Source organism: Protopterus annectens, chromosome 1.part1, assembly GCF_019279795.1.
Source record: "Protopterus annectens isolate FY-2018-M chromosome 1.part1, PAN1.0, whole genome shotgun sequence".
Taxonomy (NCBI): Eukaryota; Metazoa; Chordata; order Ceratodontiformes; family Protopteridae; genus Protopterus; species Protopterus annectens.
The window spans coordinates 83,152,902-83,178,011 of record NC_056726.1 but is presented as its reverse complement, the minus strand read 5'-3'; the positions used below and the strand labels follow the sequence as shown (position 1 = coordinate 83,178,011).

General features: G+C 39.1%; 1 protein-coding gene across 1 annotated transcript in view; it reads left to right on the top strand.

Moving 5' to 3' along the window:
• IMPG1 (interphotoreceptor matrix proteoglycan 1) overlaps positions 1-25,110 on the top strand; it is a 1,456,118-nt gene that overhangs the window by 1,404,573 nt on the left and 26,435 nt on the right. Inside the window, exon 16 of the mRNA XM_044086796.1 lies at positions 16,828-16,911. Coding sequence (XP_043942731.1) covers positions 16,828-16,867 — 40 coding nt within the window. The 3' untranslated portion in view covers positions 16,868-16,911. The remainder of the gene's footprint in view (positions 1-16,827; positions 16,912-25,110) is intronic.

Below are 25,110 nucleotides of genomic sequence, written 5' to 3'. Positions count from 1 at the left end.
AAACACAAATTACTGTCATAATTTAGAGGCTGGAGTGTATAGTCATTACTGCTGATTTGCAAGAAATCTATAATTTAAATTGTAAACAGACCAAAAATTTGAAACAATATCAGGAGGAACATTATGCAAAATCAGGAACAATTGGAACTGGCTGAGCTTTGCTACCTGGCACCTGCTAAAATATAAAAACAAGGACAGACAAGGCTCAAAATCAGAGACAGATTTTAAATACTGCTCTTCTTATATACTTCAAAAGTTGATAGAATAACAGGTTTTGCATTATCAGCATGAATTTTCTGAAGACTATGAAAGACTGTGAAGTCTGCAACTGAAACAGTGTCATTATTTATTGACTAGAGGGCAGAGTTTAATGGTTTGTGAGGAAAACCACAACTTGCAATGGATTCATAGAATGAAGAGAAAAATGAGACAACATTAAAAGTCATTATATGAAACAAGAAACAGTTTAATAACTATGGCACCTGCTGCAGGCACCTGTCTTTACTAGTGTAGCTTGTTATCAAAAAAGAAGTGTCCAGTTGACTGGTTGGACTCCAAACTTCTCTTTTTCCCTGTCCTCAGCATAAAATAAGCTAAAATAAAAAGACAAACACTCAGTCAAAGACTTAAAACACTGAAGTAATTCACAGCAAGGCTCTTTGTCCTAGTTACTAGCAGGTAGTTCATATCTCAATCCAATACCAACTAGAAAGATGCAAAGATGCAGTAATGGCTTACACTGCCCACACAATGCACCCAGCACCCTAATCAGGAGGTTGCCCTATGTTTTTGGGTAGTGCCCGAGGCCTATATCTTATGTAAAGCATAACAAGCACCAAATAAGGGCTGTGGCTCATATATTTTAATCTGATGAAATATAAAATTAATAAAAATACAACTTTCTGATTTTTGTACCCACTTCAAGCTGGCAGATGGGACAATTGCCTCTTTTGTGCCATCCTTCCTATGGCTCTGTTGACATTAGAGGTGTCAGAAGTTGCAGATTGCAGTTAAAACAGCTTATACCCTTTTTCACACCCTTATAAGCATTGCTTTATATTAATCACATACATTTCTGAATTCTTCTTCTGCCTTTTAACCGTACTGCCTATTCAGGAATCAAATTTATTTAGTTATTTATTTATTTGCATTTGTTTATCGGGATGATCCACCTGGCCAAAATTGCCCATTTTCATTGGTGGCCCAGGGAGGAATGCTCCACATCTAAGACAGTACGCATACTATATAGAATATATAAATGAAGACATTTAATACATACAATTAGCAGAGAAAAGCTCCACATCTATGACAGTACACATACTATATATAATATATAAATGAAGACATTTAGTACATTCAATTAGCAGAGAAACACTCCACATCTAAGACAGTACACATACTATATATAATATATAAATGAAGACATTTAGTACATTCAATTAGCAGAGAAACACTCCACATCTAAGACAGTACACATACTATATATAATATATAAATGAAGACATTTAGTACATACGATTAGCAGAGAAACACTCCACATCTAAGACAGTACACATACTATATATAATATATAAATGAAGACATTTAGTACATTCAATTAGCAGAGAAACACTCCACATCTATGACAGTACACATACAATATAGAATACATAAATGAAGACATTTAGTACATTCAATTAGCAGAGAAACACTCCACATCTAAGACAGTACACATACAATATAGAATACATAAATGAAGACATTTAGTACATACAATTAGCAGAGAAGCACTCCACATCTAAGACAGTACATATACTATATAGAATACATAAATTAAGACATTTAGTACATACAATTAGCAGAGAAACACTCCACATCTAAGACAGTACACATACGATATAGAATATACAAATGAAGACATTTAGTACTTACAATTAGCAACTTATATTGTGTGTGTGTGAAAGACTTCATGCAGTTATATAAATCAGCTAAAGTCTCTAGGCAATTAAACATTATAGGAAATTTAGGTAGTGATATAAAAGTGAGATAGGCTAATGAGTACAGTTACAGAAATCAGTTAAAGTCTGTAGGAAGTTAAGACATTGTGGCAAATTTATGTAGTGATATAAAAGTGAGAGAGACTAAATGAGTGCCTGTGATTGTCTAGACTCAGATAAACACTAGGACTATTTAACTGGTGAAACAGTCTTTAAGGGTTAGTATGAGAGGGGATTTAAAGCAGAAGGATATGAAAGGTAAAACGTAGAGGAGTAAAGAGGGAGGATGGCAGTATGTGAAGTTAGGTTGTATGAGATGTGGTGCTAGCACGTGTGCACTGCTATAAAGAGGAAAGGTGTTGTTTCAGGGATCTCTTGAAGAGAATTGTTGAACAAGTTGACCTAAGTGTTGGGGGAAGGGCGTTCCACATCTTTGTGACGATAAAGGAGTAAGGCATCTGACCGGCTGAAAGATTAGGTATGTCTACATTCAGAAGCAGTTGGTTGTTGGATCGGAGAGGTCTGTTTGGATGACATAGAGTAAGTACAGAAGAGAGAGCAGGGCAGTTTGATGGCTTAAATATGAGTTTGTGAGCTTTGGTTTGTTGGATATAAGTAAGATAGTTAGGAAGTTCTAGCCAATTTAGTTTTTGTAATGACGAGCAGTGGTGAGATGAATAAGTTGCATTAGTTACAAACTTAGCAATTTTATTATAACACAAGTCAAGTTTGGATTTTAGAGAGGACTGAATGTTGGTGAGGAGAGGGGCACCATATAAAAGCATAGGTAATAGAAAGGAAGAGGCAAGGGAATAGTTTTGCTGCTGGGTTGAGAAGATGTTTGTGTCATAGAGGGAGCCAAGTTTTTTATGTGTTTTTTTGATATTGGAATGAATATGCAGTTCAAATGTGAGGTTTTTGCCTATGATGATGCCTAGGAGTTTGGTACTAGGTACAATGTCGATGACAGTAACATTTAGAGCTTGAATGGTGAAGTCCTCTTTTTGTAGAGGTATGCTTTTTTGGGGGGAACAAAGAATACCAATTTTGTTTAATTGGGGTTCAAGCCAAGATGATTATTAGACATCCAAATTTCGATTGAGGTCAGGGCACTTTGGGTGAGTTGGTGTAGTTCAGAAGAAGAGTTTGCAGCACAGATGATGGTGGAGTCATCTGCATATGGATGACTTAGCCTTGAGTGAGGGTGGTGTGGAAGTTATTGATAAATATGCTAAACAGAATAGGCCCTAAAACAAAGCCTTGAGAAACACCTGTGGTTGTGTTCAGGAAAGGGAAGAAAGAATTTTGCCATTTGGTTGATTGTTGCCTGTCTGTGAGGAAGTTAGAGAACCAGTCTAGGGTGTGAGGTGAAATACCTATGTTAGTGAGTTTAGTAAGAAGGAGAGAGTGAGATATTGTATCAAATGCTTTAGAGAGAGCCAGAAAGAAATATGAGATGATTTTTCCAGCATCACGGGCCCTGTTGACTGTGTCCAAGAAGGATATGAGGGCAGTAGTAGTACTATGTCCTGGCCTAAATCCATGCTGGGTGGGAGAAAGGATGTGGCTGTGAATCAGATGATGAAGAAGTTGAGCATGAATACATCTTTCCAGAATCTTAAAGATTGATGAGAGTATGCAATAGGTCAGAAGTTGGTAGTATCTATATTGGGGCCACCCATGTGTAGAGGAAGAATATAAACTTTTTTTCCCAGATAGTTGGCATATAGGACTCCTGAATAGATATGTTGAGAAGTATGCTGACAGGGTAAGCAACAGAGTTGGTTAAAATTTGTAGGAATTCAGGGGTATGTTGTCAGGGGCATCGGTGCATGGTTTGAGTTTTAGAAGCAATTTTTTAATAGTGGAGGTAGGTATAGGTGACAAAGAAAAGTTGGGAATTGAGGGTATACAGGTATTTGATGTAGATTGGTCAGAGGTGAACAAGCTGATTAGAGGAAAGGTAGTGGTTAAATTGGCTAGAGTATCGATAAAGTAGGAGCTGAAGAGCAAAGTAATTTTGGTGGGTGTTTTATTTAGGTCTGGGGCCTAGGCAAGGATTATTACAGGAGCCTGGGTTTAATAAAGAATTAAGAGTGCTCCAGATTTTGGGGGGGGTTTGCTTATTCTGATCTTGAAACCAGGTGTGGAATTGCTGAATCTGTAAGGTAAGAGACCGTAGGAAGTGAGGCAGTAATTTTTATACCTTACTACAGGCCATGGAAACAGTAACTGTTAAAGCAGGAGGTTAAACTGAAATGGAGGAAGAAAGTAATAAAGAGAGTGCTACAGGTAACTTAAAACAGAGGCCACAGTTATGTCTAACTATAAGGAGAGAAAATTAGATTTGTCTGAGATAGAGCAAGCAAGAGTAGTGTTAGCTGGAAAGTAACAAATTCCAGTTATCCACCTCCCATTCTATAGCAAAGGAACATAGGAGCAATATTATAAAAGTGATAAGAGGGACCATATGAGCCTTAACTATATACACCTTTAAATAGATTACTTTAATGTTCTTGCCACCCATTACAAGTACTTAATACTGCCCACCTCCCAAATCAAGCAGGTTTACACATGGTAACCCTATTCTAAATGTATCTGTACTCATTTAATCATCATGATTAGTCTGAAAAGCGGACAAAATGGTACTTTGCTTCACCTGTAGTGGTAACTTATTCCATAGGCTGGGAATACATTGAATTAGGAGCCTGCACCTTTAGCAAGTGTTTATTTCAATGTAAATTTAGGTCCTTAGTTTTTTTATAGCCATTGGTTTTGTGAACAAATTAGTAAGTCAGCTAAGAATCAGTCTTTCATGGCTTGAAACTGAGACACAAGTCACCTTGGAGCATCCAGTCGGCAACTAAGTATAAGCAGTTGTATGTATCTATCAGGATAGTTGAAGGATTTAAGGCCTTTTATTTTCTTTTTTTAATTTTTAGTGCCTTTCCAGCTGAGTGATATTCTTATATTTGTATATACTAAAGGGGTCATTATATTCATTAGTATGCCGTGTGGCCAGATGATGTCTTTGGAGCTTGAAGATGTTCCTTAGAAAATTAAATGGGAGCGATAGAAAGATTTTCTTACTATGGTGGTAACATGATGATTGAATGAGAGACAGCTGTCAACATAAGTATCCAAGTCTCTTATGATTGCATCTGTTTGAAGAGGAATACCACTTATAACATACAAGGTGATAACAGCTTTTTTTTCTGAATGCTAGTAGAAACAAAGTCAATCCGGTGGAAATATAAAAAACAAATTCTTTAATAAAGCAGAGTTAAAACATCTCATATTAGTAAATAAGCAACAAACTAGGACTATTTTGTTGCTTTTTTACTACCACAAGATGTTTTAACTCTATTTTATTAATTTGTTTTTATATTTCCACTGGAGTGACTTTGTTTCTACTACAATTTTGCTTTGTCTGTCCCTTAGTGCCTGGCGGTGCATTTTTCTGTTTTATTTTTACTGAATGCTACTATGCTGCACTTTTGTGCATTTATCTTGAGACCATTTTAGGTAGATTAGGCATGTGCCTATTCTAGCCCTTTTAGGAGCAGTTCAGTATCAGTGGATGAACGGATAACAGTGCCCAACAACATCATCAGCAAAACTGGTCAACTGCACTTCAGAGATATTAGCTTGGGAGCCAGCAAAATAACTACCTGACAGAAGATGGCCTAGCACTGATCCCTGTGGTACCCACTAATTACAAGTTATGCTCATAGATGGTGACAGCAATTTTCACTGCTTGAGATCTGTTAAATAGCCATTTTACAATCCAGTGGTTTGCAGTCAATTTGTCAAATTTTTCAAAAATACCAGAATGGTGGATAATGTTGAGAGCCTTGGTCAGGTCAAGTTAAGTAGCATGCACAGAGTGACCACAGTTCATAGCCATTATAACCTTTTCATGGGTTCTTAGGTAAATACTAGGCAGTCAGTCTACAGACTAATACAAACATAGCCAATATCCAGAGGACAGAATCAAACCCTGTACTTTATATCTGCCTTGTAAAAATATTAACCATTTTCTCAGTCTCATCCCTTCAAAGATGTTATTAGATTCAGGAGATGGGTCTGACCAACAAACTTAGTGGGATCTAGATCAGTTAAGTCACCTATGTCTGCATAAATAAGTATTGCTATGAGACATTCAATGGCTTTGCATATAAGGGTGGTGAGGGTGATGAGCCTATAATTACATGGGTCTGTAGATGGGCCATCTTTGTGTAGATGGGTCACAGTGGCTGTTCTCCCATCACTGGGGACAGACCCTGTGAATAGACTGAATTTTAACATTTTAAGTAAAGACTCAGATAGTGAATATATTTTGCACTGATGAAAATGCAGTCCGGTATATGTTTGGTCCCATGTCTGTGACATGGATTCTAATACTTATTCCATAGTGATCACAACAGGGAAAACGAAATTCTCAGGGATTGCGGGGGCAACAATGTGGAGAGAAGGGGTACAATTAGCACTAAACTTTCTGCTAATATATTAGCTAAATCCTTAGAGGTTGAATGGGTGATGCTATTATGGATGTGCTCAGTGCATTGTTCAGCATTATTCTTTGGTTTTGTGATATAAATACTTAAATACCTTGCCACCTGTAAACCTAATGAACTGGGTCCAAAAAATGCACTGGTGAATGTCCCCATAACTCCTGCTTGTAATTCTGTTTATGCTGATAAGCATTAAGTTGGAAGAGTTAGATTTTCCTGTAGCCTTCTTTCTTCCCCAATTAAGATAAAAACAATATGCTTTCTACTGTTCAACAGAGGAGAGTAGTGTGCTCTGCACCCCCACACAGTGCATTTCTCAAAAACTAAGTGAAACAAGCATGCTACAAAAGGGAATTGGAAAATGGGCTCTCTGCATTGTAAATTGAGAAGCAGACAGGGAACTGTGTAGTTTTTAACAGTAGGGTCTAGGAACAGAGTATTGGGCATATAAAAAGAAACAAAAAAGTGTGCTTGTAACTCATACCTGCACATGCTGCCTCTAGGCATCTGCTTTACTGGTTTAGCCCCGCTCTGCTCACTTTGCTTGCTCCGCACTCCACTCTGCACCCATAACCCACCCACCCCCAGTAGTACTACGTTTATAGTACCACTGGCATGCCCCCTTAATTAGCTAACCAACTACATGTGCTCCTAGAACCCAGCAAATTCCCAGCACAATAATACACCCTCCATCCACCCCACTATCCATATTAACCCACCCATAGCTATTCTATTCTCTCTGATCTTTTATCCACCACATACACTCAATACAGAACCTACCCTAGTAATATACTATGACTACAGCTAAAACACTAATGCTGCTACCCTTAGTAACCCTGCCATTCATTCCTTATCACCTAAGCTCCTATGAATATGTACAGCATCTTGAAATCCAATACCCAAACTCTCAAACAGACACCACCCCAGCATTTAATAAGTTTATCCACCACATAACCACCCCCTCTCCTAATTCCTCACCCCCCATTGCCATCACCCAACTAAATACCGCTACATTAGATTAAAAAACAAAAGCTATGAAAAAATCATAAACAAATTTTTAAGACTAATAAGCAACTTAAAAATTAATCTTATGAAGGATGGAGACATCCACCCCAACCCTGGCCCATCCACAACAGTAGACCCAAGCACACCATCTAACAACCCAAAGTGTACTACCCAGATTGATAGACTTCCAAACTCATTTCTGGTCTGTCATCTCAACATCAAAAGCCTAAACAACAAGATCCATAGCCTACATGGACTCTTAGCTGTTCACTCCTCTGATATCCTCTGCCTCACAGAAACCTGGCTAAAACCAATAACCAAAGATAATGAAATACCCCCCCCCCCCACAGTACAACATCCTTAGACTGGACCGGATCTCCAGGAAAGGTGGCGGGGTATCTGTACTATACAAGTCTACCCTAACAATTACAAGTGACACCCAAAAGCCACCCCAGTTTGACAATGCAGAAATTCTCATCACCAAACTAATAATAAACAAAAATAAATGCAGATACATTGTCTGCATTTATATTCCACCCAGCAAGAATGATAATACTCTAGAAAATATCTTACATTGGCTAGCTTCTAACTATCCCCAGGAAGCCATTGTCTTGGGGGACTTTAACATTGATTGGAACACCTGTTCCTCTGAAACTCCCTCCACCCATTTAAACCTCCACGGGTTTACTCAGATCATTGCCACCCTCACCAGATTTAGCAAAAACAGTGTCAAATGTAGTATCCTTGATTGGATACTTATTAACAGCCACCCCTAAAAGTACAAGACAGGTACATTACCTGATGATCTAAGTGTTCACTGCCTTATCTATATTATTAGGCTCAAAGCCGACATTCCCAACCAGCCCACCTACAAAACTTTAAGAAACGTCAGGAACTTTAACCTTGACAACTTCCAAAAAGAACTCAAAGCATGTAATTGGAATGTCTTGAAATGACTCCCATACAAGAAGCAGTTGAGTACTTCAGTACCAAATTTCTGGCTATCCTTAACTACCATGCTCCTACCCGTACCATCCATTTGAAAGCCACAGTTGCACCGTGGCTATCTAAAGAAACAACACCTGGGCCAGGTGGCATGTTACCAAAGCCCCTATGGACCAAGTAAGATACTGGCAGCTAAGGAACCAGACCAAAAAATCTGTCCTTCTAGACAAAAAAAATCACTACACCCTCCTACAGCAAAAGTATCAGCTAAAACCTCAAATGTTCTGGGCTGGTATTAACAATCTTCTCTACCCAGACCGTTGCGCCACTCCTACCCCATCAGCTGCCCTTGATAAATCCCCTGTTGAAATTGCAAACAGCTTCAACTCCTTCTTTACTGAAACTATCCAGTCTCTAGCTACCCATCTCACTCTATCAGACACAAACACCAGCTCTGGCACATCGAGCCCTGATCCACCCAGCACCCAACCCACCTTTACCTTTCAAACCGTACCTACCAACCTGATCCAGACCTTACTCAAAAAGCTAAAACCTACTATACTAGCTGCCAACCACCTCTCAGCTGAATATCTTTAAAAAGCAGCTGATGCCATAGCCCTTCCCATTTCTATTCTGATCAACAGATCCATTTCAGAAGGATCCATCCCAGCAATATGGAAAATATTACTTATTATACCTCTCCATAAAGGAGGAAGTTCCACAGAATTATCTAACTTTAGACCTACAGCCATTCTTTCACCACTAGCTAAAATCATGGAAAGATGCACACACAAACAATTCATGCACTTTCTTATTCAAAATGGAAAGCTCGCCGACTCTCAGCACGGCTTTAGGTCATTCCACAGTACCACCATGGCTCTTCTATCTTTCTCTAATGTCATCAATCTTCATCGTAACAACAACAGATTATCTGCAGCACTCTTCCTAGATCTCTCAAAAGCTTTCGATATGGTAAACCATCAGCTTCTGCTCAATACCCTACAAACCGTCGGTTTAGACCAACATGCAATACAATGGTTTCACTCCTACCTAAACTGTAGACAGCAGGCTGTCTTATGGCAGAGCAAGCTGTCATCCCAACTTCCTCTAACCCTAGGTGTCCCACAAGGGTCCATACTAGGTCCCCTTCTTTTCTCTATCTTTATCAATGATCTGCACACCACCATCCCAGGAGCCACCTGCATCCAATATGCAGATGACTCAACGCTAATATGCTCTACCTCCTCTCCTACACAACTTCTAACCCTCACCCAGACCACTTTCAGCATGGTAGAAACATGGCTAGCTAATAACCACCTGCTTCTAAATCCTAACAAAACTAAGCTACTACTTTTCCCCCCTAACCGTAGAATTCCTCCTCATTCCTTCAACATCAAATCTAGCAATGACACCATTATCTCCCCTGATGACCATACAAAGCTTCTAGGCTTAATAATAGACAACAACCTTAAATTTGATAAACATGTCAATCACACTATTAAGCCCGTCAACAAAAAACGTGACGCCCTGTACAGAGCCAAACCTTTCCTCACCCCCCCACTAGCTAGAGTAGCTATTGCAAGATCACACCTCCTCTTCACCCTTATGTATGCCTCCCCTGTACTCGCCAATGTATCCAAAAAAGATCTCAACAAATTATCAGGATGTTACGATCATATAGCCAGATTCAGTACAGGCATGACCTTTAGGACCCAACATTGCTAGAACCTCAAAGCACTGGGATGGCTAAAGTATCCTACCCGTCTACAGTTCAACCAGCTTATAGTAGTGCATAAAATACTCCATCAACCTGATAACACCCCTGCCCTCAAAAATATTCTCACCCCCCATAGTGTCCCCAGGCCATTACGCTCAGCTGATAAACTAATGATACAGACCCAGAAATCCAACAACGCTGCAGACGATGCTATATTTGCCAACTCAACTGGTAAAATCTGGAATCTACTCCCTGCTACTGTTACCAAGGAAACCTCACTACCCCTATTTAAAAGAGAACTCAAAAAATACCTCACATCTCATTGGCTGTGCTCTTGTTCTAAACCTGATGAACAACTTCGCTAATACATGTCTTGCTACCCAACCTGCTGCTTAGCCAAGTATCTATGCCTCATAGTATTTGAATGTCTAAGCATTGTGAATTATGAGATCTGATTGTATTCTATTTTCACATTTTCTGATACGTCTCTGCCAATCAGATGTAAGTCTGCACATTGTGTATATTGATATCTGCCTGTATTCTTTGCCTATACTTTTTCTAAACATGTCTGCCTGAGTTTATCACTCAGTGATGTATGTACTGTCTCTTTTTTGGTATGTGGAGCTTTTCTCCCTGGGCCTTCGCTGAAAATGGACATATAACCGGTTGGACTATCCCAGTCAACAAATGTAAAATAAATAAATATAACTGAAGAAATAGTTCTGGTTTCCTTTCAAACCTGTACATACATCTGGACTATGGCCCAAACATCCTTGATTCTATCAATTACCCAGTTTCTGAAGGAGCGGGTCAGGAAAGGATGGGTGTGAGAGGCTGATAGCAGCCCACCCATCCTGAAGACGGGAGGGATCATTTTGATTTAATGATTTAATGATTTGTTAATTAAGTTAAATTGTTGATGGATGTGTATAAAATGGGTGGATTCACAGAATGAAAATAATCCTTGAAGGCAAAAGGCCGAGATACCAGAATAAATTACACTGAAAATTTTTCACCCTGGTGTTGTCCTTCGTGTTCATCTAGCCTACATTGTGTATTTTGCTGCTGTTATTTGCTGCTGTTTGGAGGAGAGGTGATTTATGTTTTCTTTGGTTATGGAGCTAGATTCCACAACTAACAAAGCATCCATGTGTGTGTTTGAAGGAACGGGGGCCATTGGAGCTGATGGAGGTGCTTAATTTTCTGACTTTTTCTGTGAAAGAGAGCAAAGAATGGTCAAGGATGATGTTTGGGGCTCAAATCCTAATGATAATTGTACTGAACATTTTCTCTGACTGGAGAGACTGCTTTCCAAAGAGGTGACTGTATTTTTTGATACTAAACTATTGGAAAAATATAACTCCTTGGGAATTACTGCTAGGGGATTACGTGTTATTCATTTGCCAGCAGGGGAGTTCTCAGGGGAGGAGAATGACTTACTATTGGAATGGAGGGAAGCTTCACTTAACTGTACACTGACTTGGTTACAAATTTTAGTTAAATCCAACCTTAGAGTGTTGAATAGGCTGAGTGAACAGATTAATACACTTCAGGAATCTCTTCTCAGTGAAATTTCATAGGAGATGCAAAAGTAAAATGATACCAATGAAAACACGGATTTTGGAAGGGGAAAATAATGCATTAATGAGGAAAAAGAAAAAACTTAACCGGGACATGGGTCATTTCCAAAATAAAAGTGTATTTTGTAAGAGCAAATAAACGATTGGTTACAGCTAGAAAACAGGGTGGAACTTCCTCCAAAAGGGGGAGACACGACTCTTCTATTTCGTTGGTTGAGATGAGTATGGGCAGCAAAAAAAGTGTGTCCTTTGAAGATATTTCATCTGAAGAGATGGGTAATACCTCCAAAAACCAAATGGGAGAAGAGCAATCACCCAAACAAAGGCAAACAAGAAGTTTTTATTGGAAAGGGAAGTGAAACAGAAAGAACAATAATACAAAACAACAAAAAAGTTAGAGAAAATGTGACTAATAACTGAGTTTAGCAAATGTGTCTTTGATCAGTCTGATTTAAGTGCTGTTGCAAATAGTAATAGTGGCAACACATATGTCTCCCTATGTTCTGAAGGTTTGGAGATTCTGAAAAACCTGCCTAAAAAGATGAAACCATTTTAAATATCGTAATAAAAATAACATTGGGCAGGAAGGGAAGATCTTATATGCTATGTCTGATTGTGTTCTGTTGATAGCAGTTAAAGATTATGACTATACAACTGCAAGTAGTAATAACAAGGAAACTAGTAGAGTCAGAGACTCTTTGAATTTTAATGTCATAGATCTGAATTGTAATGTTACAGACTTGAAATTTATCTTTGCAAATGCTGGTAAAGCAAATGCAAATAGGAGTGATGTTAATGATGTAAACGTATAATATGGACAATGTTTCAAACTATAGTTAAGGAAAATGTTGGTGAAGGAAATGTGAATGATGCCAGTTTGTTTAAATGTGTGTAACATGGCTGCTGCTCATGACTTTGTACCTAATGAAAATCAAAGCAGGGATATTAGAATTATAAATCTATCTAACTTTGAACTATCTATGGAACTTAAAATGTGTTTCAGCTAGGTCCAAAGTTTGTTCCTACAAGATTCCCATGCTTGGCAGAAATTATTCTTGATTTCAAATGCTTTTGTCGAAAATTAAATTTAAAGGTATTTTTTAAATACTAAGATAAATGAAAAAGAAAGTATTAACTTTAATGAAAATGATGAAAATGAGCATGAACTGTTAAATTTGAGTGTTTATGACACTGAAACTTTTTTTGAAATGGATGAATCTTCTGAAATGCTGGAAAATACTATAAATGTATTAGGAATTGGTGCTTATGACAGAAGTTATGGGCATTTGGATGTACCATATTTTTCTGGTAATCAAAGTAATTTTATGTCTCCAAAATTGTCTAAATATCAGATTGTATGAAAATGTGGTGTGTAGCCAGGTTGAATGTGAACTTAATACATTTTTGAAAGGTAGAAAAAGTTATAACTTGACGAAAAAAGAATGGGATGAGTTACAAGATATATGTACTAAGATAGATGAGGTTGTATTCAAACAAGCTGACAAACAGGGAAACTGGGTAGTCATGACTAGACCAGACTATGATAAAATGGTGAAAAATTTAATTACAGTAGAAATGACTCTGTTGAGTTAAGTATAAACCTATTAGTTAGGTTTAATGGAGAATTGCTAGAAATTTTGGAAAGAGGAGAAAGATTGGGATTTTTGAATAATAGGGACAGCCAGAGATTATTTGTAAAGGAACCAAAAGATGGTAAATTTTATGCTCTACCCAAAATACATAAAAATGCAACCCCCTCCCCCAGGTAGACCCATTGTATCGATGATTGGATCATTCTTGGAAAATGTAGGAACATTTTTGGATTTCCATTTCAAAAAATATTTAAGAAAAGTTCAATCTCATATTAAAAACACAGCAAAACTTTGTAAAAATTTGGAAAAGATTAAATGGCAAGAAGACTACTTCTGGGCAACAGTAGATGTTAACTTATTAAATACTAATATTGAAACTAAGAGGGGCCTGGAAGCTATGGAAAGGATGATGGGGGTAGGTCTGCGTTCTTCCTTTCTATTACACTTGTTGGAATTTTGCCTAACTCATACTTATTTTAGATGGGAGAAGCAATTTTTTCATCAAAAGAGAGGGACAGAAATGGGGGTGCCTTTTGCCCCCTCATATGCTGTGGTTTATATCGGAGACTTTGAAAACCAATACATATATATATATATATATATATATATATATATATATATATATATATATATATATATATATATATATATATATATATATATATATATATATATACTAACCTATTTTTTAAGTAAAATGTGGTGTATTTTGGAAGATTCATCAATGATTTGATTTTTATATGCAAAGGAAAGCAAGAGGAATTTTCTGAATTCATGAGGGATTTGAGTCAGACAGAACATGGCTTGAAATTTTCATATCAGGTCAGCAGCACTAGCATTGTTTACTTGGATGTTGAATTATATGTGAGGAATGGAAATTCCATACAATTTAGGCCACATAGAAAATCAACAGTGGTGAATCATTTTTTTACACGCAACAAGCATACACCCTCCACATTCGATTAAGGCATTACCCTTAGGGGAGTTGAAGTGTGTATTATAATACATCAGAAGGGGGGGGTTAAAGAAACATTTGTAATAGAAGCTTTTAGAAGGCTGGAACAAAGGGACTACTCAGAAACTTTATTACAAGATGCTAAAGATATTTTTTTAGGGACTCAAAAGAATGTGAAACAAAAGTTTAAAAACAAATTGGGGAGTAGAGGGAAGGGGGATGATCATAGGATGGTTGAAACTGAACAGAGAAAAGAAAAAGAAAAATTATTTTTTTTTTGACAAAATTCTCCCTTTTTTCCATGTTGTTGAGAAAGTTGTTAGGAAATATTGGTACATGGTGAGGGAGGATGTGAATGTTGGACATCTTTTTCCTGACCATGTAACTTTTTCCTATGGTAGATATGGAAATTTAAAGGAGATTTTAGATGGGAGTGGTTGGAAGATAAAAACTAAGACAGACAAGAATGGCATGCATCCTTGTGGGAATTGTATTTTGTGTAACAAAGTTAGAAACTTGGATGGATGGTATATTAATGGCAGACAATATACTGCTAGAGAGACATTTCGCTGCAATTCACAGGGTGTTGTATATATTATAGGTTGTTGTTGCACAAAGGTAAAATGGTATACAGGGCAGACAAACAGAAAAGTAAAAGCTAGAATTTTAGAACATTTGGGGGACATTAGGAAAGGGAATAGTCTAAATCCAGTTGCAGAACACTTTTTGTCTACACATGGGGGGTGTAGTAAGGATTTTTTTTTTAGTGTGCTGGCATGTCCATTTATGGCCAATGGAGGGAATTTTAAAAATGAGGTAAATAAACTTGAATGTAAAATAATGCTAAATTATAAAACACTCCAACCAAGGGGCATGAATATTGATAGTAATTTAACTTTGCAAAGTGAGTTACATAAAATATAAAATATGTGATATATAAATAAAGTATGTGAATAAGATGTTTATATCACTTTAAATAGATGTTATGCCTGTGGATTTAATGATTGAATGATTTAATGATGTATTAATTAAGCTAACTTGTTGATGGATGTATATAAAATGGGTGGATTCACAGAATGAAAATATTCCTTGAAGGTGAAAGGCTGAGGTACCAGAATAAATTGCTTTGAGAATTTTCACCCTGATGTTGTGCTTCATGTTCATCTAGCCTATAGTGTGCATTTTGCTGCTGTTATTTGCTGCTGTTTAGTGGAGAGGTGATTTATGTTTTCTTTGGTTAAGCAAGAGGCAAACCTGCCATTTAGAATGCATGCATTCACTTCAAGAAAGTAATTAGCATAGTAACTATTGCATCCTACTTATCAGCCAATGAGGCAGAGGATAAAAGTAGATGGAAAAAAATGCTAACTACCTTGTAGAATAGCAACTTTCAATCCATGGCTCACATATTCACATCTTGTATCATTGGACATTGGGAAGTAGGGGAACAAAGCGATAAATGCAAAATACAGAACTTGGTAGCTGTAAGAATATCAGAAGCCAAAAAAGAACTCAGATCTTAAAAGAATGAATTTTAGAAATGTATTTTTTTATTGTTTCTATTGTCATAAATGTTAACTTATACCATGTATGGCACAGTATTATTTTAGACAGCAATAGCACACCCATTGAATATTTGCACTTATGAGCTGTTTCACAGTGATCCTGGTAGTCTCACTTCTGGTTCACTGTTATTCAATGATACCCTGTTGTTTTTCACCTTTTTAGATGCCCTGTAAATAGAACTGGAAGGTACCAGGAAAAGCACTGTCTTGACTTTGTTTCTGAACCAGTAGCCCATATATATTTCACAGTTATCACCTTTGGCTTTCTCTTCTTTGCATTTGTTGTGATCATTCTAATGGTTAAAGTCTGCAAAGTGAAACAAGGACATATTAAGTAAGATTTTTATATATACATTTTAAAAACATTTTTCTTCAGTGCTGCTTTGACAGTCCCCACTGATGAACACACAAAAAGGTGCAATTTATATTCTGTGTTGTAGAAAAGTGCCCAACATCTGCAGCACTGAGGGTGCTGTAATAGTTAATCCAGTTTTTGAAAACGAAGACTCCAGAACCAATGCTCCCCGCACAGCTCCAAATCCAAATGCTGATGCAACTTCAGAGCTCACTGGGCCAGAACCAGTGCATAAAAATGAAAATATTCACCTCAGCCCTGAGGTAAACTGTGCAGACGACATCCTTCTTCTTTCATAACCATGTGATAATTTAGTTCTGTGCATCTGCCTGCAGCATTTTGTATTATTTTAGCTCAGCTTGTGCAAATCTATACCTTTAGGTAGTTAGCAAATAACTACTAACAGCACATTTTGCATTTTGGTGTAGGCAGCAAGCATGTTTATGGTGTTCTTTAACTTTAGGAATACATTAACCTAGGAAGTTGTCAAGCACTAATCTAAGATGCACAAAGTAACATAAAATGTAGCATTTCACCACTGGTGGTTTCCTTTAATGTATTGCTAACAAAAATCAGAACAGAAACACACTGACTTAAATGTCTTTCTTATTTGTCTTACACAGACCTCAAGATCCTTTTACACAATCAAGTCTGAGAGTTTAGAACCTGAATTATTACATTTGCAGTGTTGGCTTGAATAAAACCAGGTGAGTTTTAAAGCAGCTGTTAGTTTTAAACAAGGAAAAGCATATAGAGCTTGGGTGATGTAAAGCATGTTGTAAAGAAACTATGTATGCTGTGAATCTATAGTTACTTTAAGCCGGGTTAAATTAATGCTTTGTGAACATAATTGGAGGTTGGGGGGGTTCTGAAGCAATCGTTCATTACTCTGAAGGTGCCTGACCTAAGTGATACTGAGGTCTCCAGCAACACTGATGTAAAGTTTACTAAGCACATGCAGTCGGATCACTGATGGTACAATTCTGAAGTATCAACTATAACAATGATATTTAATATGAGGTCTGGAGGCAATCAGCTGAGCTGTAAAAATGCTGTGTTGGCTTGTATTTGTAATCTACACTCACTCATCCATGCTCACATGCAGGCACACACACACACACACACACACACACACACACACACACACACACACACACACACACACACACACATGCACACACACACACTGCACAAATAGCACTGTGGAAAATCATTTGTATCTCTAAAAAAGTATATGTTACAAAGAATAACTTCCAGACTTAAAGACAAGTGTGTACTAAGTGCATAACAGATAATTCATCTTTACCTATGAAACATTAACCTTCTTGATGACCACATACAGACATCCAGGAGTCAGTATGAGAAAGCACATGACATCTTAACAAAACTTGGAATAATGTTCCAAAATTCCAAGTTTTGTGAAAATATATAAAGTTTTATTATACATAGAATACAATATGTACTCCAACAACACAATTCATTAATACTCAGCTTTTTTATCTATTTTCTATTTTCTTCAGCATAGCTGCCAGCTATGCTGCCCACAGACCCATTTAATGCAAAACCACAGTCACATAGCACTGATAATTTCATGTATTATAATCTAACATTGATGTGAAAATCAACAGTTAACAATCTGTTCCTAGAAAATGTCTTTTGCTTTATAAATAACTCATGAATAAATAAATATCATCCACTAATGTAGCATACTAAGCTTGGGAGGGAACTTGGGTTACTGAGACTAGATGATTCTAAAACAAGTAACCCATGACAGTTCCACTTATTAATAAGAGGTACTGCTTATGCCATAAAATACCTAACTAGAAGCTACACGTATTCTTAGAGTTTCACTTTAAATGAGGTACACAGAAAAATAACAAAAATGGTGTTAGTGCAAGTGATCCCTCCATAAGGAAGCCCAGATTTATCATAGGTTCATAGGTACGTACTAGGCTATTGGCCCTAGGGCCTATATAAGCCTAGCCAAAAAGGTACCCTGGCTTTTGCCACCCAAGAAAATTATTTTTCTGTGCCCCTGTCGAGCAGAGCCACAGAAGTGATCCCCGAGGTGAATTTCCTATCTCTCATCCAATCATCAACATTTTTCTTGAAGAGTGCTAATGAGGAGCTTTGTTTGATATAGATAGGTAGTTTGTTCCAGAGTATGGGAAGTCTCTGGGACAGGAATCTACCCCTCCAGCATGTTCTGTTTATTGTGGTGACAAGGTTTAGGTCCCTAGAGCATCTAGCTCGGAGGGATTGAGATTTCTTTAAGTGGAGCATGTCCAAGAGCTCTGGATTTGACATAGCTTTGGGGTCTATATTAGAACACCAAACTTTCAAAATTTCGAGTGTTCTAATATCGACCCATTTTCAGTGAACGCTGAAAATATCAAAGAAACAGAAAACTGAATTTTTTCCTAGGGAAAGAATTTGGTTGTCCGTTTCTGTTGCTTCGGTATTTTCAGAGCTATGGTGGAAAGATACGGGTCGGGTTCAGGTAAGCGTGCGATTGTGTGGACATAAGGGTTAGGGCAGGTTAGGCGAGTTAGGGTTAGGGCGCAGGTCAGGTAAGTGTGCGATTGTGTGGACGTGAGAGTTAGGGTGGGGTAGGTGAGTGGGTGAGGTGAATGTGCGATAGTGATGGACCTTGGGGTTAGGGTTTGGGTTAAGGTAAGTGGATAGTTAGTGGTGTATGTATAGTTTAGTGTAGGGTTAGGTGTAAGAGTTTAGGTGTATGTGTGTGGATTGCTGTTTGTTTGGTGTGCTTGTGTTGTGTGTATGTGTTTTGGAACAGCAATTTTTTTCCCTAAGAAAAAATTTGCTGTTCTGTATGTCCGATGTTTTAAATTTTCGATTAATAGAGTTCGATATTAGAACACTCAAAATTTTTTAAGTTCGGTGTTCTAATATATATCCTAGCTGTGTATGTTAGGCAAAAATCACCTCAAAATAGGCTATATGCGATGGAGTAAAGCTGGATTTTTTTTGAGACGGTCTGCATAGGGCATCTGTTTGAGGCCAGTAATCCTCTTTGTGAGGTATTTCTGTGGCCTTTCTTGTTGCTGTAGATGTCTTGTGAGGTAAATTCAGGCCTCTGAGATAAAATCTTTATGACCTAAACCAAGTCATTTAATTTCTGGCTATTTTTCTTAAGGTAAGCTGAGCTAAGCTTAACCCCTTCCCTTCCAGCATCCTCTGTCAATATATATATATTTCCTCAATTGCAACACTGCAGTCTGATATAATTGTACAGTATATTTATTTTCTGTCCAGCAGGACACACCGTTGATAAATTTTTAACACAAGCAACTTTCCAAATACATTTTTAACAGAACCATCTGTACAAATCAGTTTGATATACAAATGACAAAATTCTTTACAAAACTCCAGCTAGTTGTGCTGGCATATGTTACACATCCACTGCCTACTCTCTCTGGCATAGCTGGCACTCACATTGTCACATCTCTACTCCCTTTGAAGACTCAAGCTAGTTTCTCAAGTGACCCTGAAGAAACATTGCTTGGAGGAATGAGCCTGCCTTGGAACAAATTAACCTATATCCTGTCTTGACAGCCCATCTGCATTGGGATTGCTGACCCCACTATAGTGCTGCACTGTCATGTTATATGCCTGCGACCATAGGCTCCACCTTAATGACTTGGCATTTAGGTAGCTGGCTCAATGTAGCCATGTTAAGGGATTGTGGTCTCTAACCATAGGGAATTTCCTTCCATACAGATCGGGCTGAAGTTTTTGCAGTCCCCATACTATGGTTAGATATTCTTTTTCTACAGCTGCATAACATTCCTCCCTAGGTTGGAATGTAAGGCCGAGATATGCAACAGGGTTCTCTTCTCCCTCTGAGGAAATCTGGTTGAGTACAGCCCTCACCACATGGTTCAAAGCATCCGCCTGCCCAACAAATTATTTGCTGTAATTAGGACTGGCTAACACAGGGGGGTCCTCCCAAAGGCCATTTAGGCTTCTAGAATGTCTGCTCACAGTCTAGGGTCCACACTACCTTATCTGGCTTGTTTTTCCTCATCAGGTCTGTGAGTGGAGCAGCTGTTGTACTATAATTGGGAACAAACTTTCTATAGTACCCTGCTGTCCCCAAGAATGCCCTCGCCTGCTTTTTGGTAACTGGGACAGGACAAGCCTATATAACTTCCACTTTAGCAGGTTCTGACCTGATCTTACCACTGCCTACTCTATCTCCCAGGTTCGAGACCTCTGCAATGCCCACCTGACACTTATTGGGTTTAAGGGTCAACCCTGTCCTTTGCAGTCTAACCAGGACCTCCCTGACATGCTGAAGGTGCTCTTGCCAGGAATGACTGTAGATAGCAATACCATCCAGTTAAGCAAAGACATAATCTCCTGCTCTGGTAGGATATGATCTACCAGCCTCTGCAAGGTCACTGGGGCATTTTTCATCACAAACGGCATCTTCGTGAACTCAAATAATCTGAAAGGAGTCACAAACACTGGCATCTCTCTAGCACTGGGAGTCAAGGAAACTTGCCTGTAGCCCTTGGTCAGATCTATAAGGGCCAGATACTTAGCACCACCCAGCTTCTCTAAGGCTACATCTGTCCTAGGCATGGGGTAAGCATCTGACTCTGTGTGACTCTTTAGATTTCTGTAGTCCACAGAGAACCTGGTGCTGCCACCCTTCTTTGGGACCAGCACCACTGGGGAGGATCAGGGACTGTGGGACACCTGTATTACTCCCAGTTCCAATATTTCCCATATCTCCTCCCTCATAGTCTGTCTGCCTCACTTGGGCACCCTGTAAGGGGCCTGCTTGATAGGTTTTTGGGGTCCTGTAGCCACATGGTGCTGTACAAGGTAGGTGCACCCAGGTTTCCCAGTGAACATGTCTCCAAACTCCTGTAACACTGCTTGGATTACTTGAACCTAGGTAGGGGATAGCTGCTGGGACATTGTTACCCCTTCCACTGAGGTGTCAGTCTGAGCCTTACTGAGGAGATCAGTCACCAGATCCTCCTCAGACTCTTCCTGCCACCCACTACAAATACTCAGCACAAGCGCCTCCCTATCATGGTAGGGCTTCATCTTGTTAACTTGGTACAGTTTGTACCCCTGCCTCCTGCCTAACAGTTCTATGCCAAGCCCATAAGCTCCCAAAGCCTTGGCCTGAGATTTAGGACATATGTCACAACAGAATCCTTGTGGAGTTCACACACCCTCCCGCTCATCACAAATCAAATCTAAGGTTCTCCTTGCACTATGCCCATACATTAACTCAAGGGGTGAAAATCCTGTGGATTCCTGGGGTACCTCTTGGGATGCAAACAGCAGCTGGAGCAAATATTTGTCCCCTTCTCTCTTAAACTGGTCTGCAAATGCCCTTACCATGGGCTTTAGTGTAGAGTTTAACCTCTCCACAAAACCATTAGTCTGAGGGTGGTAGGAGATGGTCTTAGATGCTGCATTCCACGGAGCTTCCAAAGACAAGACAGTAGGTCACACATGAAATTGTCACCTCTGCCAATCAGTATTTTCTCAAAAAACCTACCCTGCTGAAAATCTCTAACAAAGCATTTGCTACCTTTTCTGCCTTGATGGAGGACAGAGCCAACACCTCAGGCTATCTAGTAGCATGATCTACTACCACTAGGATATACTTTTTCCCTGTGGAATTTGGGGTATTCAGAGGCCCCACAATATACATAGCTACCCTCTGAAATGGCTCCTCAATCACAAGCAAAGTCATCAAAGGAGATTTGACCTTGTTTTCTGCCTTGTCTACTTTTTGACACTGCTCACAGGTTCTGCAGTACCCTGTTACATCCCTTGCAATCCCAGACAAATAAAAGTTCTGCATAATACGTCTCTTGGTACTCTTTATGCCCATATGACGTGCAAAAGGAATGTCATGGGCCATGGCTAGAAGTGCCAGACAATAGGTTTTAGACACTACAAACTGCTGTATTACCTCACCCTCTAGCCCTCCCTCAGGGATCCACTCTCTATACATTACCCTTTTCTTTGAGAATCAGGTGCCTCCTTCTCTCAAGCCTCACAATGTAGGGCCCGAGAGCTGAGCCTGTCTCAACTCTACCTTTGTGACCCTTCCCAGCTCCCCTTCCACAGGAAGTCTGGTATCTTCTGAAAGTGGTGCCTTACTGTCAGCCTGAGTACTACCACTCACCTTTGCCCTTGCTGTCACCCGGTCCAAAGGAACATCCAAACCTACCAGCAGCTATGGCTCACCTTCAAGCTCACTGCTACAGGGTAGCTCCCTCCCTGGAATAGCTACCTCACCAGCCCTGGCTTCAGGTGTGGGGTCAGTCTGGCTCTCCCCAGGCTACCAAACCCACATCCCTATCTCCAAGCCTGACTGCATGCACACAAGGTATTGCATTATCAAAATCATTCCTTATCAAGACATCTACAGGGATATCCTCAAAACACACTTATTTGCTTGCTTTCTTTTCCACCCTCCCAGTCAAGGTAAACCCTGGCCAAAGGCATTTGGAATGGGGTCCCTCTTAAAACTCTGGAGTGGACTGCCAAGGAAGTACTACTCCTCTTTAACCATTGCAGGCTTCACAATGGTTATGTCAGAGGTTGTGTGACTCTTAGCGGTGGCCTGTTTTCCATCCACTAAGATATGATACAAACTCTGGTGATAGTTTTGGTGTCACAGTTGCCTCCAGGCAACTTACCACTGGCATACTGTTCTTCTCACTTGCTGGCTCCCCCACCTTTTGTTCCCCACCTTGCTTCAGTTGACATTTATATGCTACATGGCCCCTCTGGTTACATTTAAACATCTAAACCTTGATCCTGGATGTTTACCTGAACTAGTGGCTTCACCTGTAACTGTTGGACTCTGACGGGGTGGTTTAGGCTGCCCACCATGGGTTCCCTTATATCCATGTGCAACAGTTTGTATCACCTTCTTGCGCAGTGGTGCCCTGTTTGTTAATCAGGGATCCCTTTTCTCCCCAGCTCATCTGCTGAGTTACACTCCCAGTCTGCCAACCAGATTCTCATGTCCTCAGGCAAAGTGCTAAGGGCTTTTTCCCTCACAAAAAGGTTTGCTAGTCTTTCAAAAATGGTGAGCTGACATCCACTTACCCACCTATGAAAATACTTGCTTAGCTCAGCAATATAATCATATAAAATTTCATCTGCCTGACATCTATGCCCCTGAAACTTTTTCTATAAGCTTCAGGTGTTAAAACATTCTAATAAACATTGTTTAACCTTGTCATAAATTAAATAATCAGTATCAGACGCTTTAGAAACAGGCCCTGGCTTCAGGTGTGGGGTCAGTCTGGCTCTCCCCCAGGCTACCCAACCCACATCCCTATCTCCAAGCTTTACCATGGAGTAAGGGGGCAGGAACAGCTTTACCATGGAGTAAGGGGGCAGGAACCGTACTGCAAGCCCTTGTTCAGCATGACATTGTCTACATACTCTTTCAAATATATGAATAAAACTATCAAAATTATCACCTTCTTTATATAATGGATTGAAATTTACTGATGTTTGTTGCTTCTGGGATTCAGTTATTCTTTTCTCCATTACCTTCATGTTCCTGTCGAAGAGTCAGCATGTCCCTTTTATGTTGATGCAGTTTCTCATTTTCTTCAGTCTTCCAACACTGCAGTTTCTCTGCTGATATTAATTCCATGCATTTTGCTTCCAGTTCAAGTCTCTTTAACTCTAGACAGGTTTTTAAATCCTCTGAGGAAAAGATGAACTGTCCTGTTTCTGAGGGCCACAATTGCCCATCACCAGAATGGTTGACCTCCTGGTTGCTGGTCCGTGCTGTAGCTGTGATTAAGGCTGAAATAATTTCCTCTTTAGTCAGGTTGGCATGCACAATTCCTTTGGATTTGCACAACTTGGCCAACTGGTTAACAGTTAGCTTGCTATATAATCCTCTGCTGACATCTTTGCCTGCTTTCCCTGACTAAACTAACCTAACAAAAATAAATAAAACTCTTGTGAAGAATGAAACTGTATGTTTACCATGTGACTGCTGAAAGTACACACACACCTTCGGTGACAACTGCTTACAGGCTACAGAAGTTCAATTAATATCCACACCACTGCTCATCAGTATTTGACATCCCTCCTCTGGACCAGTAATCAAGGAGCCTCATTCCTCACTACTGACACAGGTGAGGAACATTGACTTAGAACAAAAATGGATACACACAGTACTTTCAGATGCAGCTCAGTGCACCAAGTATAATTTTCCTTAAGAGCACACAGAGAGCACACTCCAGGCCTCAGGCCATACTTCCTCTCCAGGCCCAAAATAAGTCTCCACCTTTCTTTCTGCAGAAACTAGTGCTCTGTGTCCCTGTTCCAAGTAGCTGACACACAATCTCCAAGATTTGATTTTCACACACACACACACACACACACACACACACACACACACACACACACACACACACAAACCTGGGAAAGGCTGGCACAGATTTACCACCTATGCTCTCTCTGCCCAGACTATAAGGTAGAATCACTGCCACAAGTCAGCTACTTTAAGGCTCTGACCAGGGTACCCATTTAATGTTAGTAAAATTAATACCTATACAAATGGTGATGTTTGGCAAAGTGGCAAGATTTTCAGGAGCATAAAGCCCACAATGTCATCAAATAAATACCATTACTTCCAAGGGTTAAAATATTTTCTAAAAAAAAAAACAGCCATAATGAAAGGTATAGATATGTTTAATAATAAATAATAAAATAAAAAACATGAAAATACTGAATATCTATTTACAATAAACACCAGAATTTCAATTCACAAGAAATATAAAAACAGAGATGGAAAGATATAGACAGATACAGAAAAACAATATTTTTAGCTAATCTCACTATTTTCCTAACTGACTGAATAATTACTGTTCCCT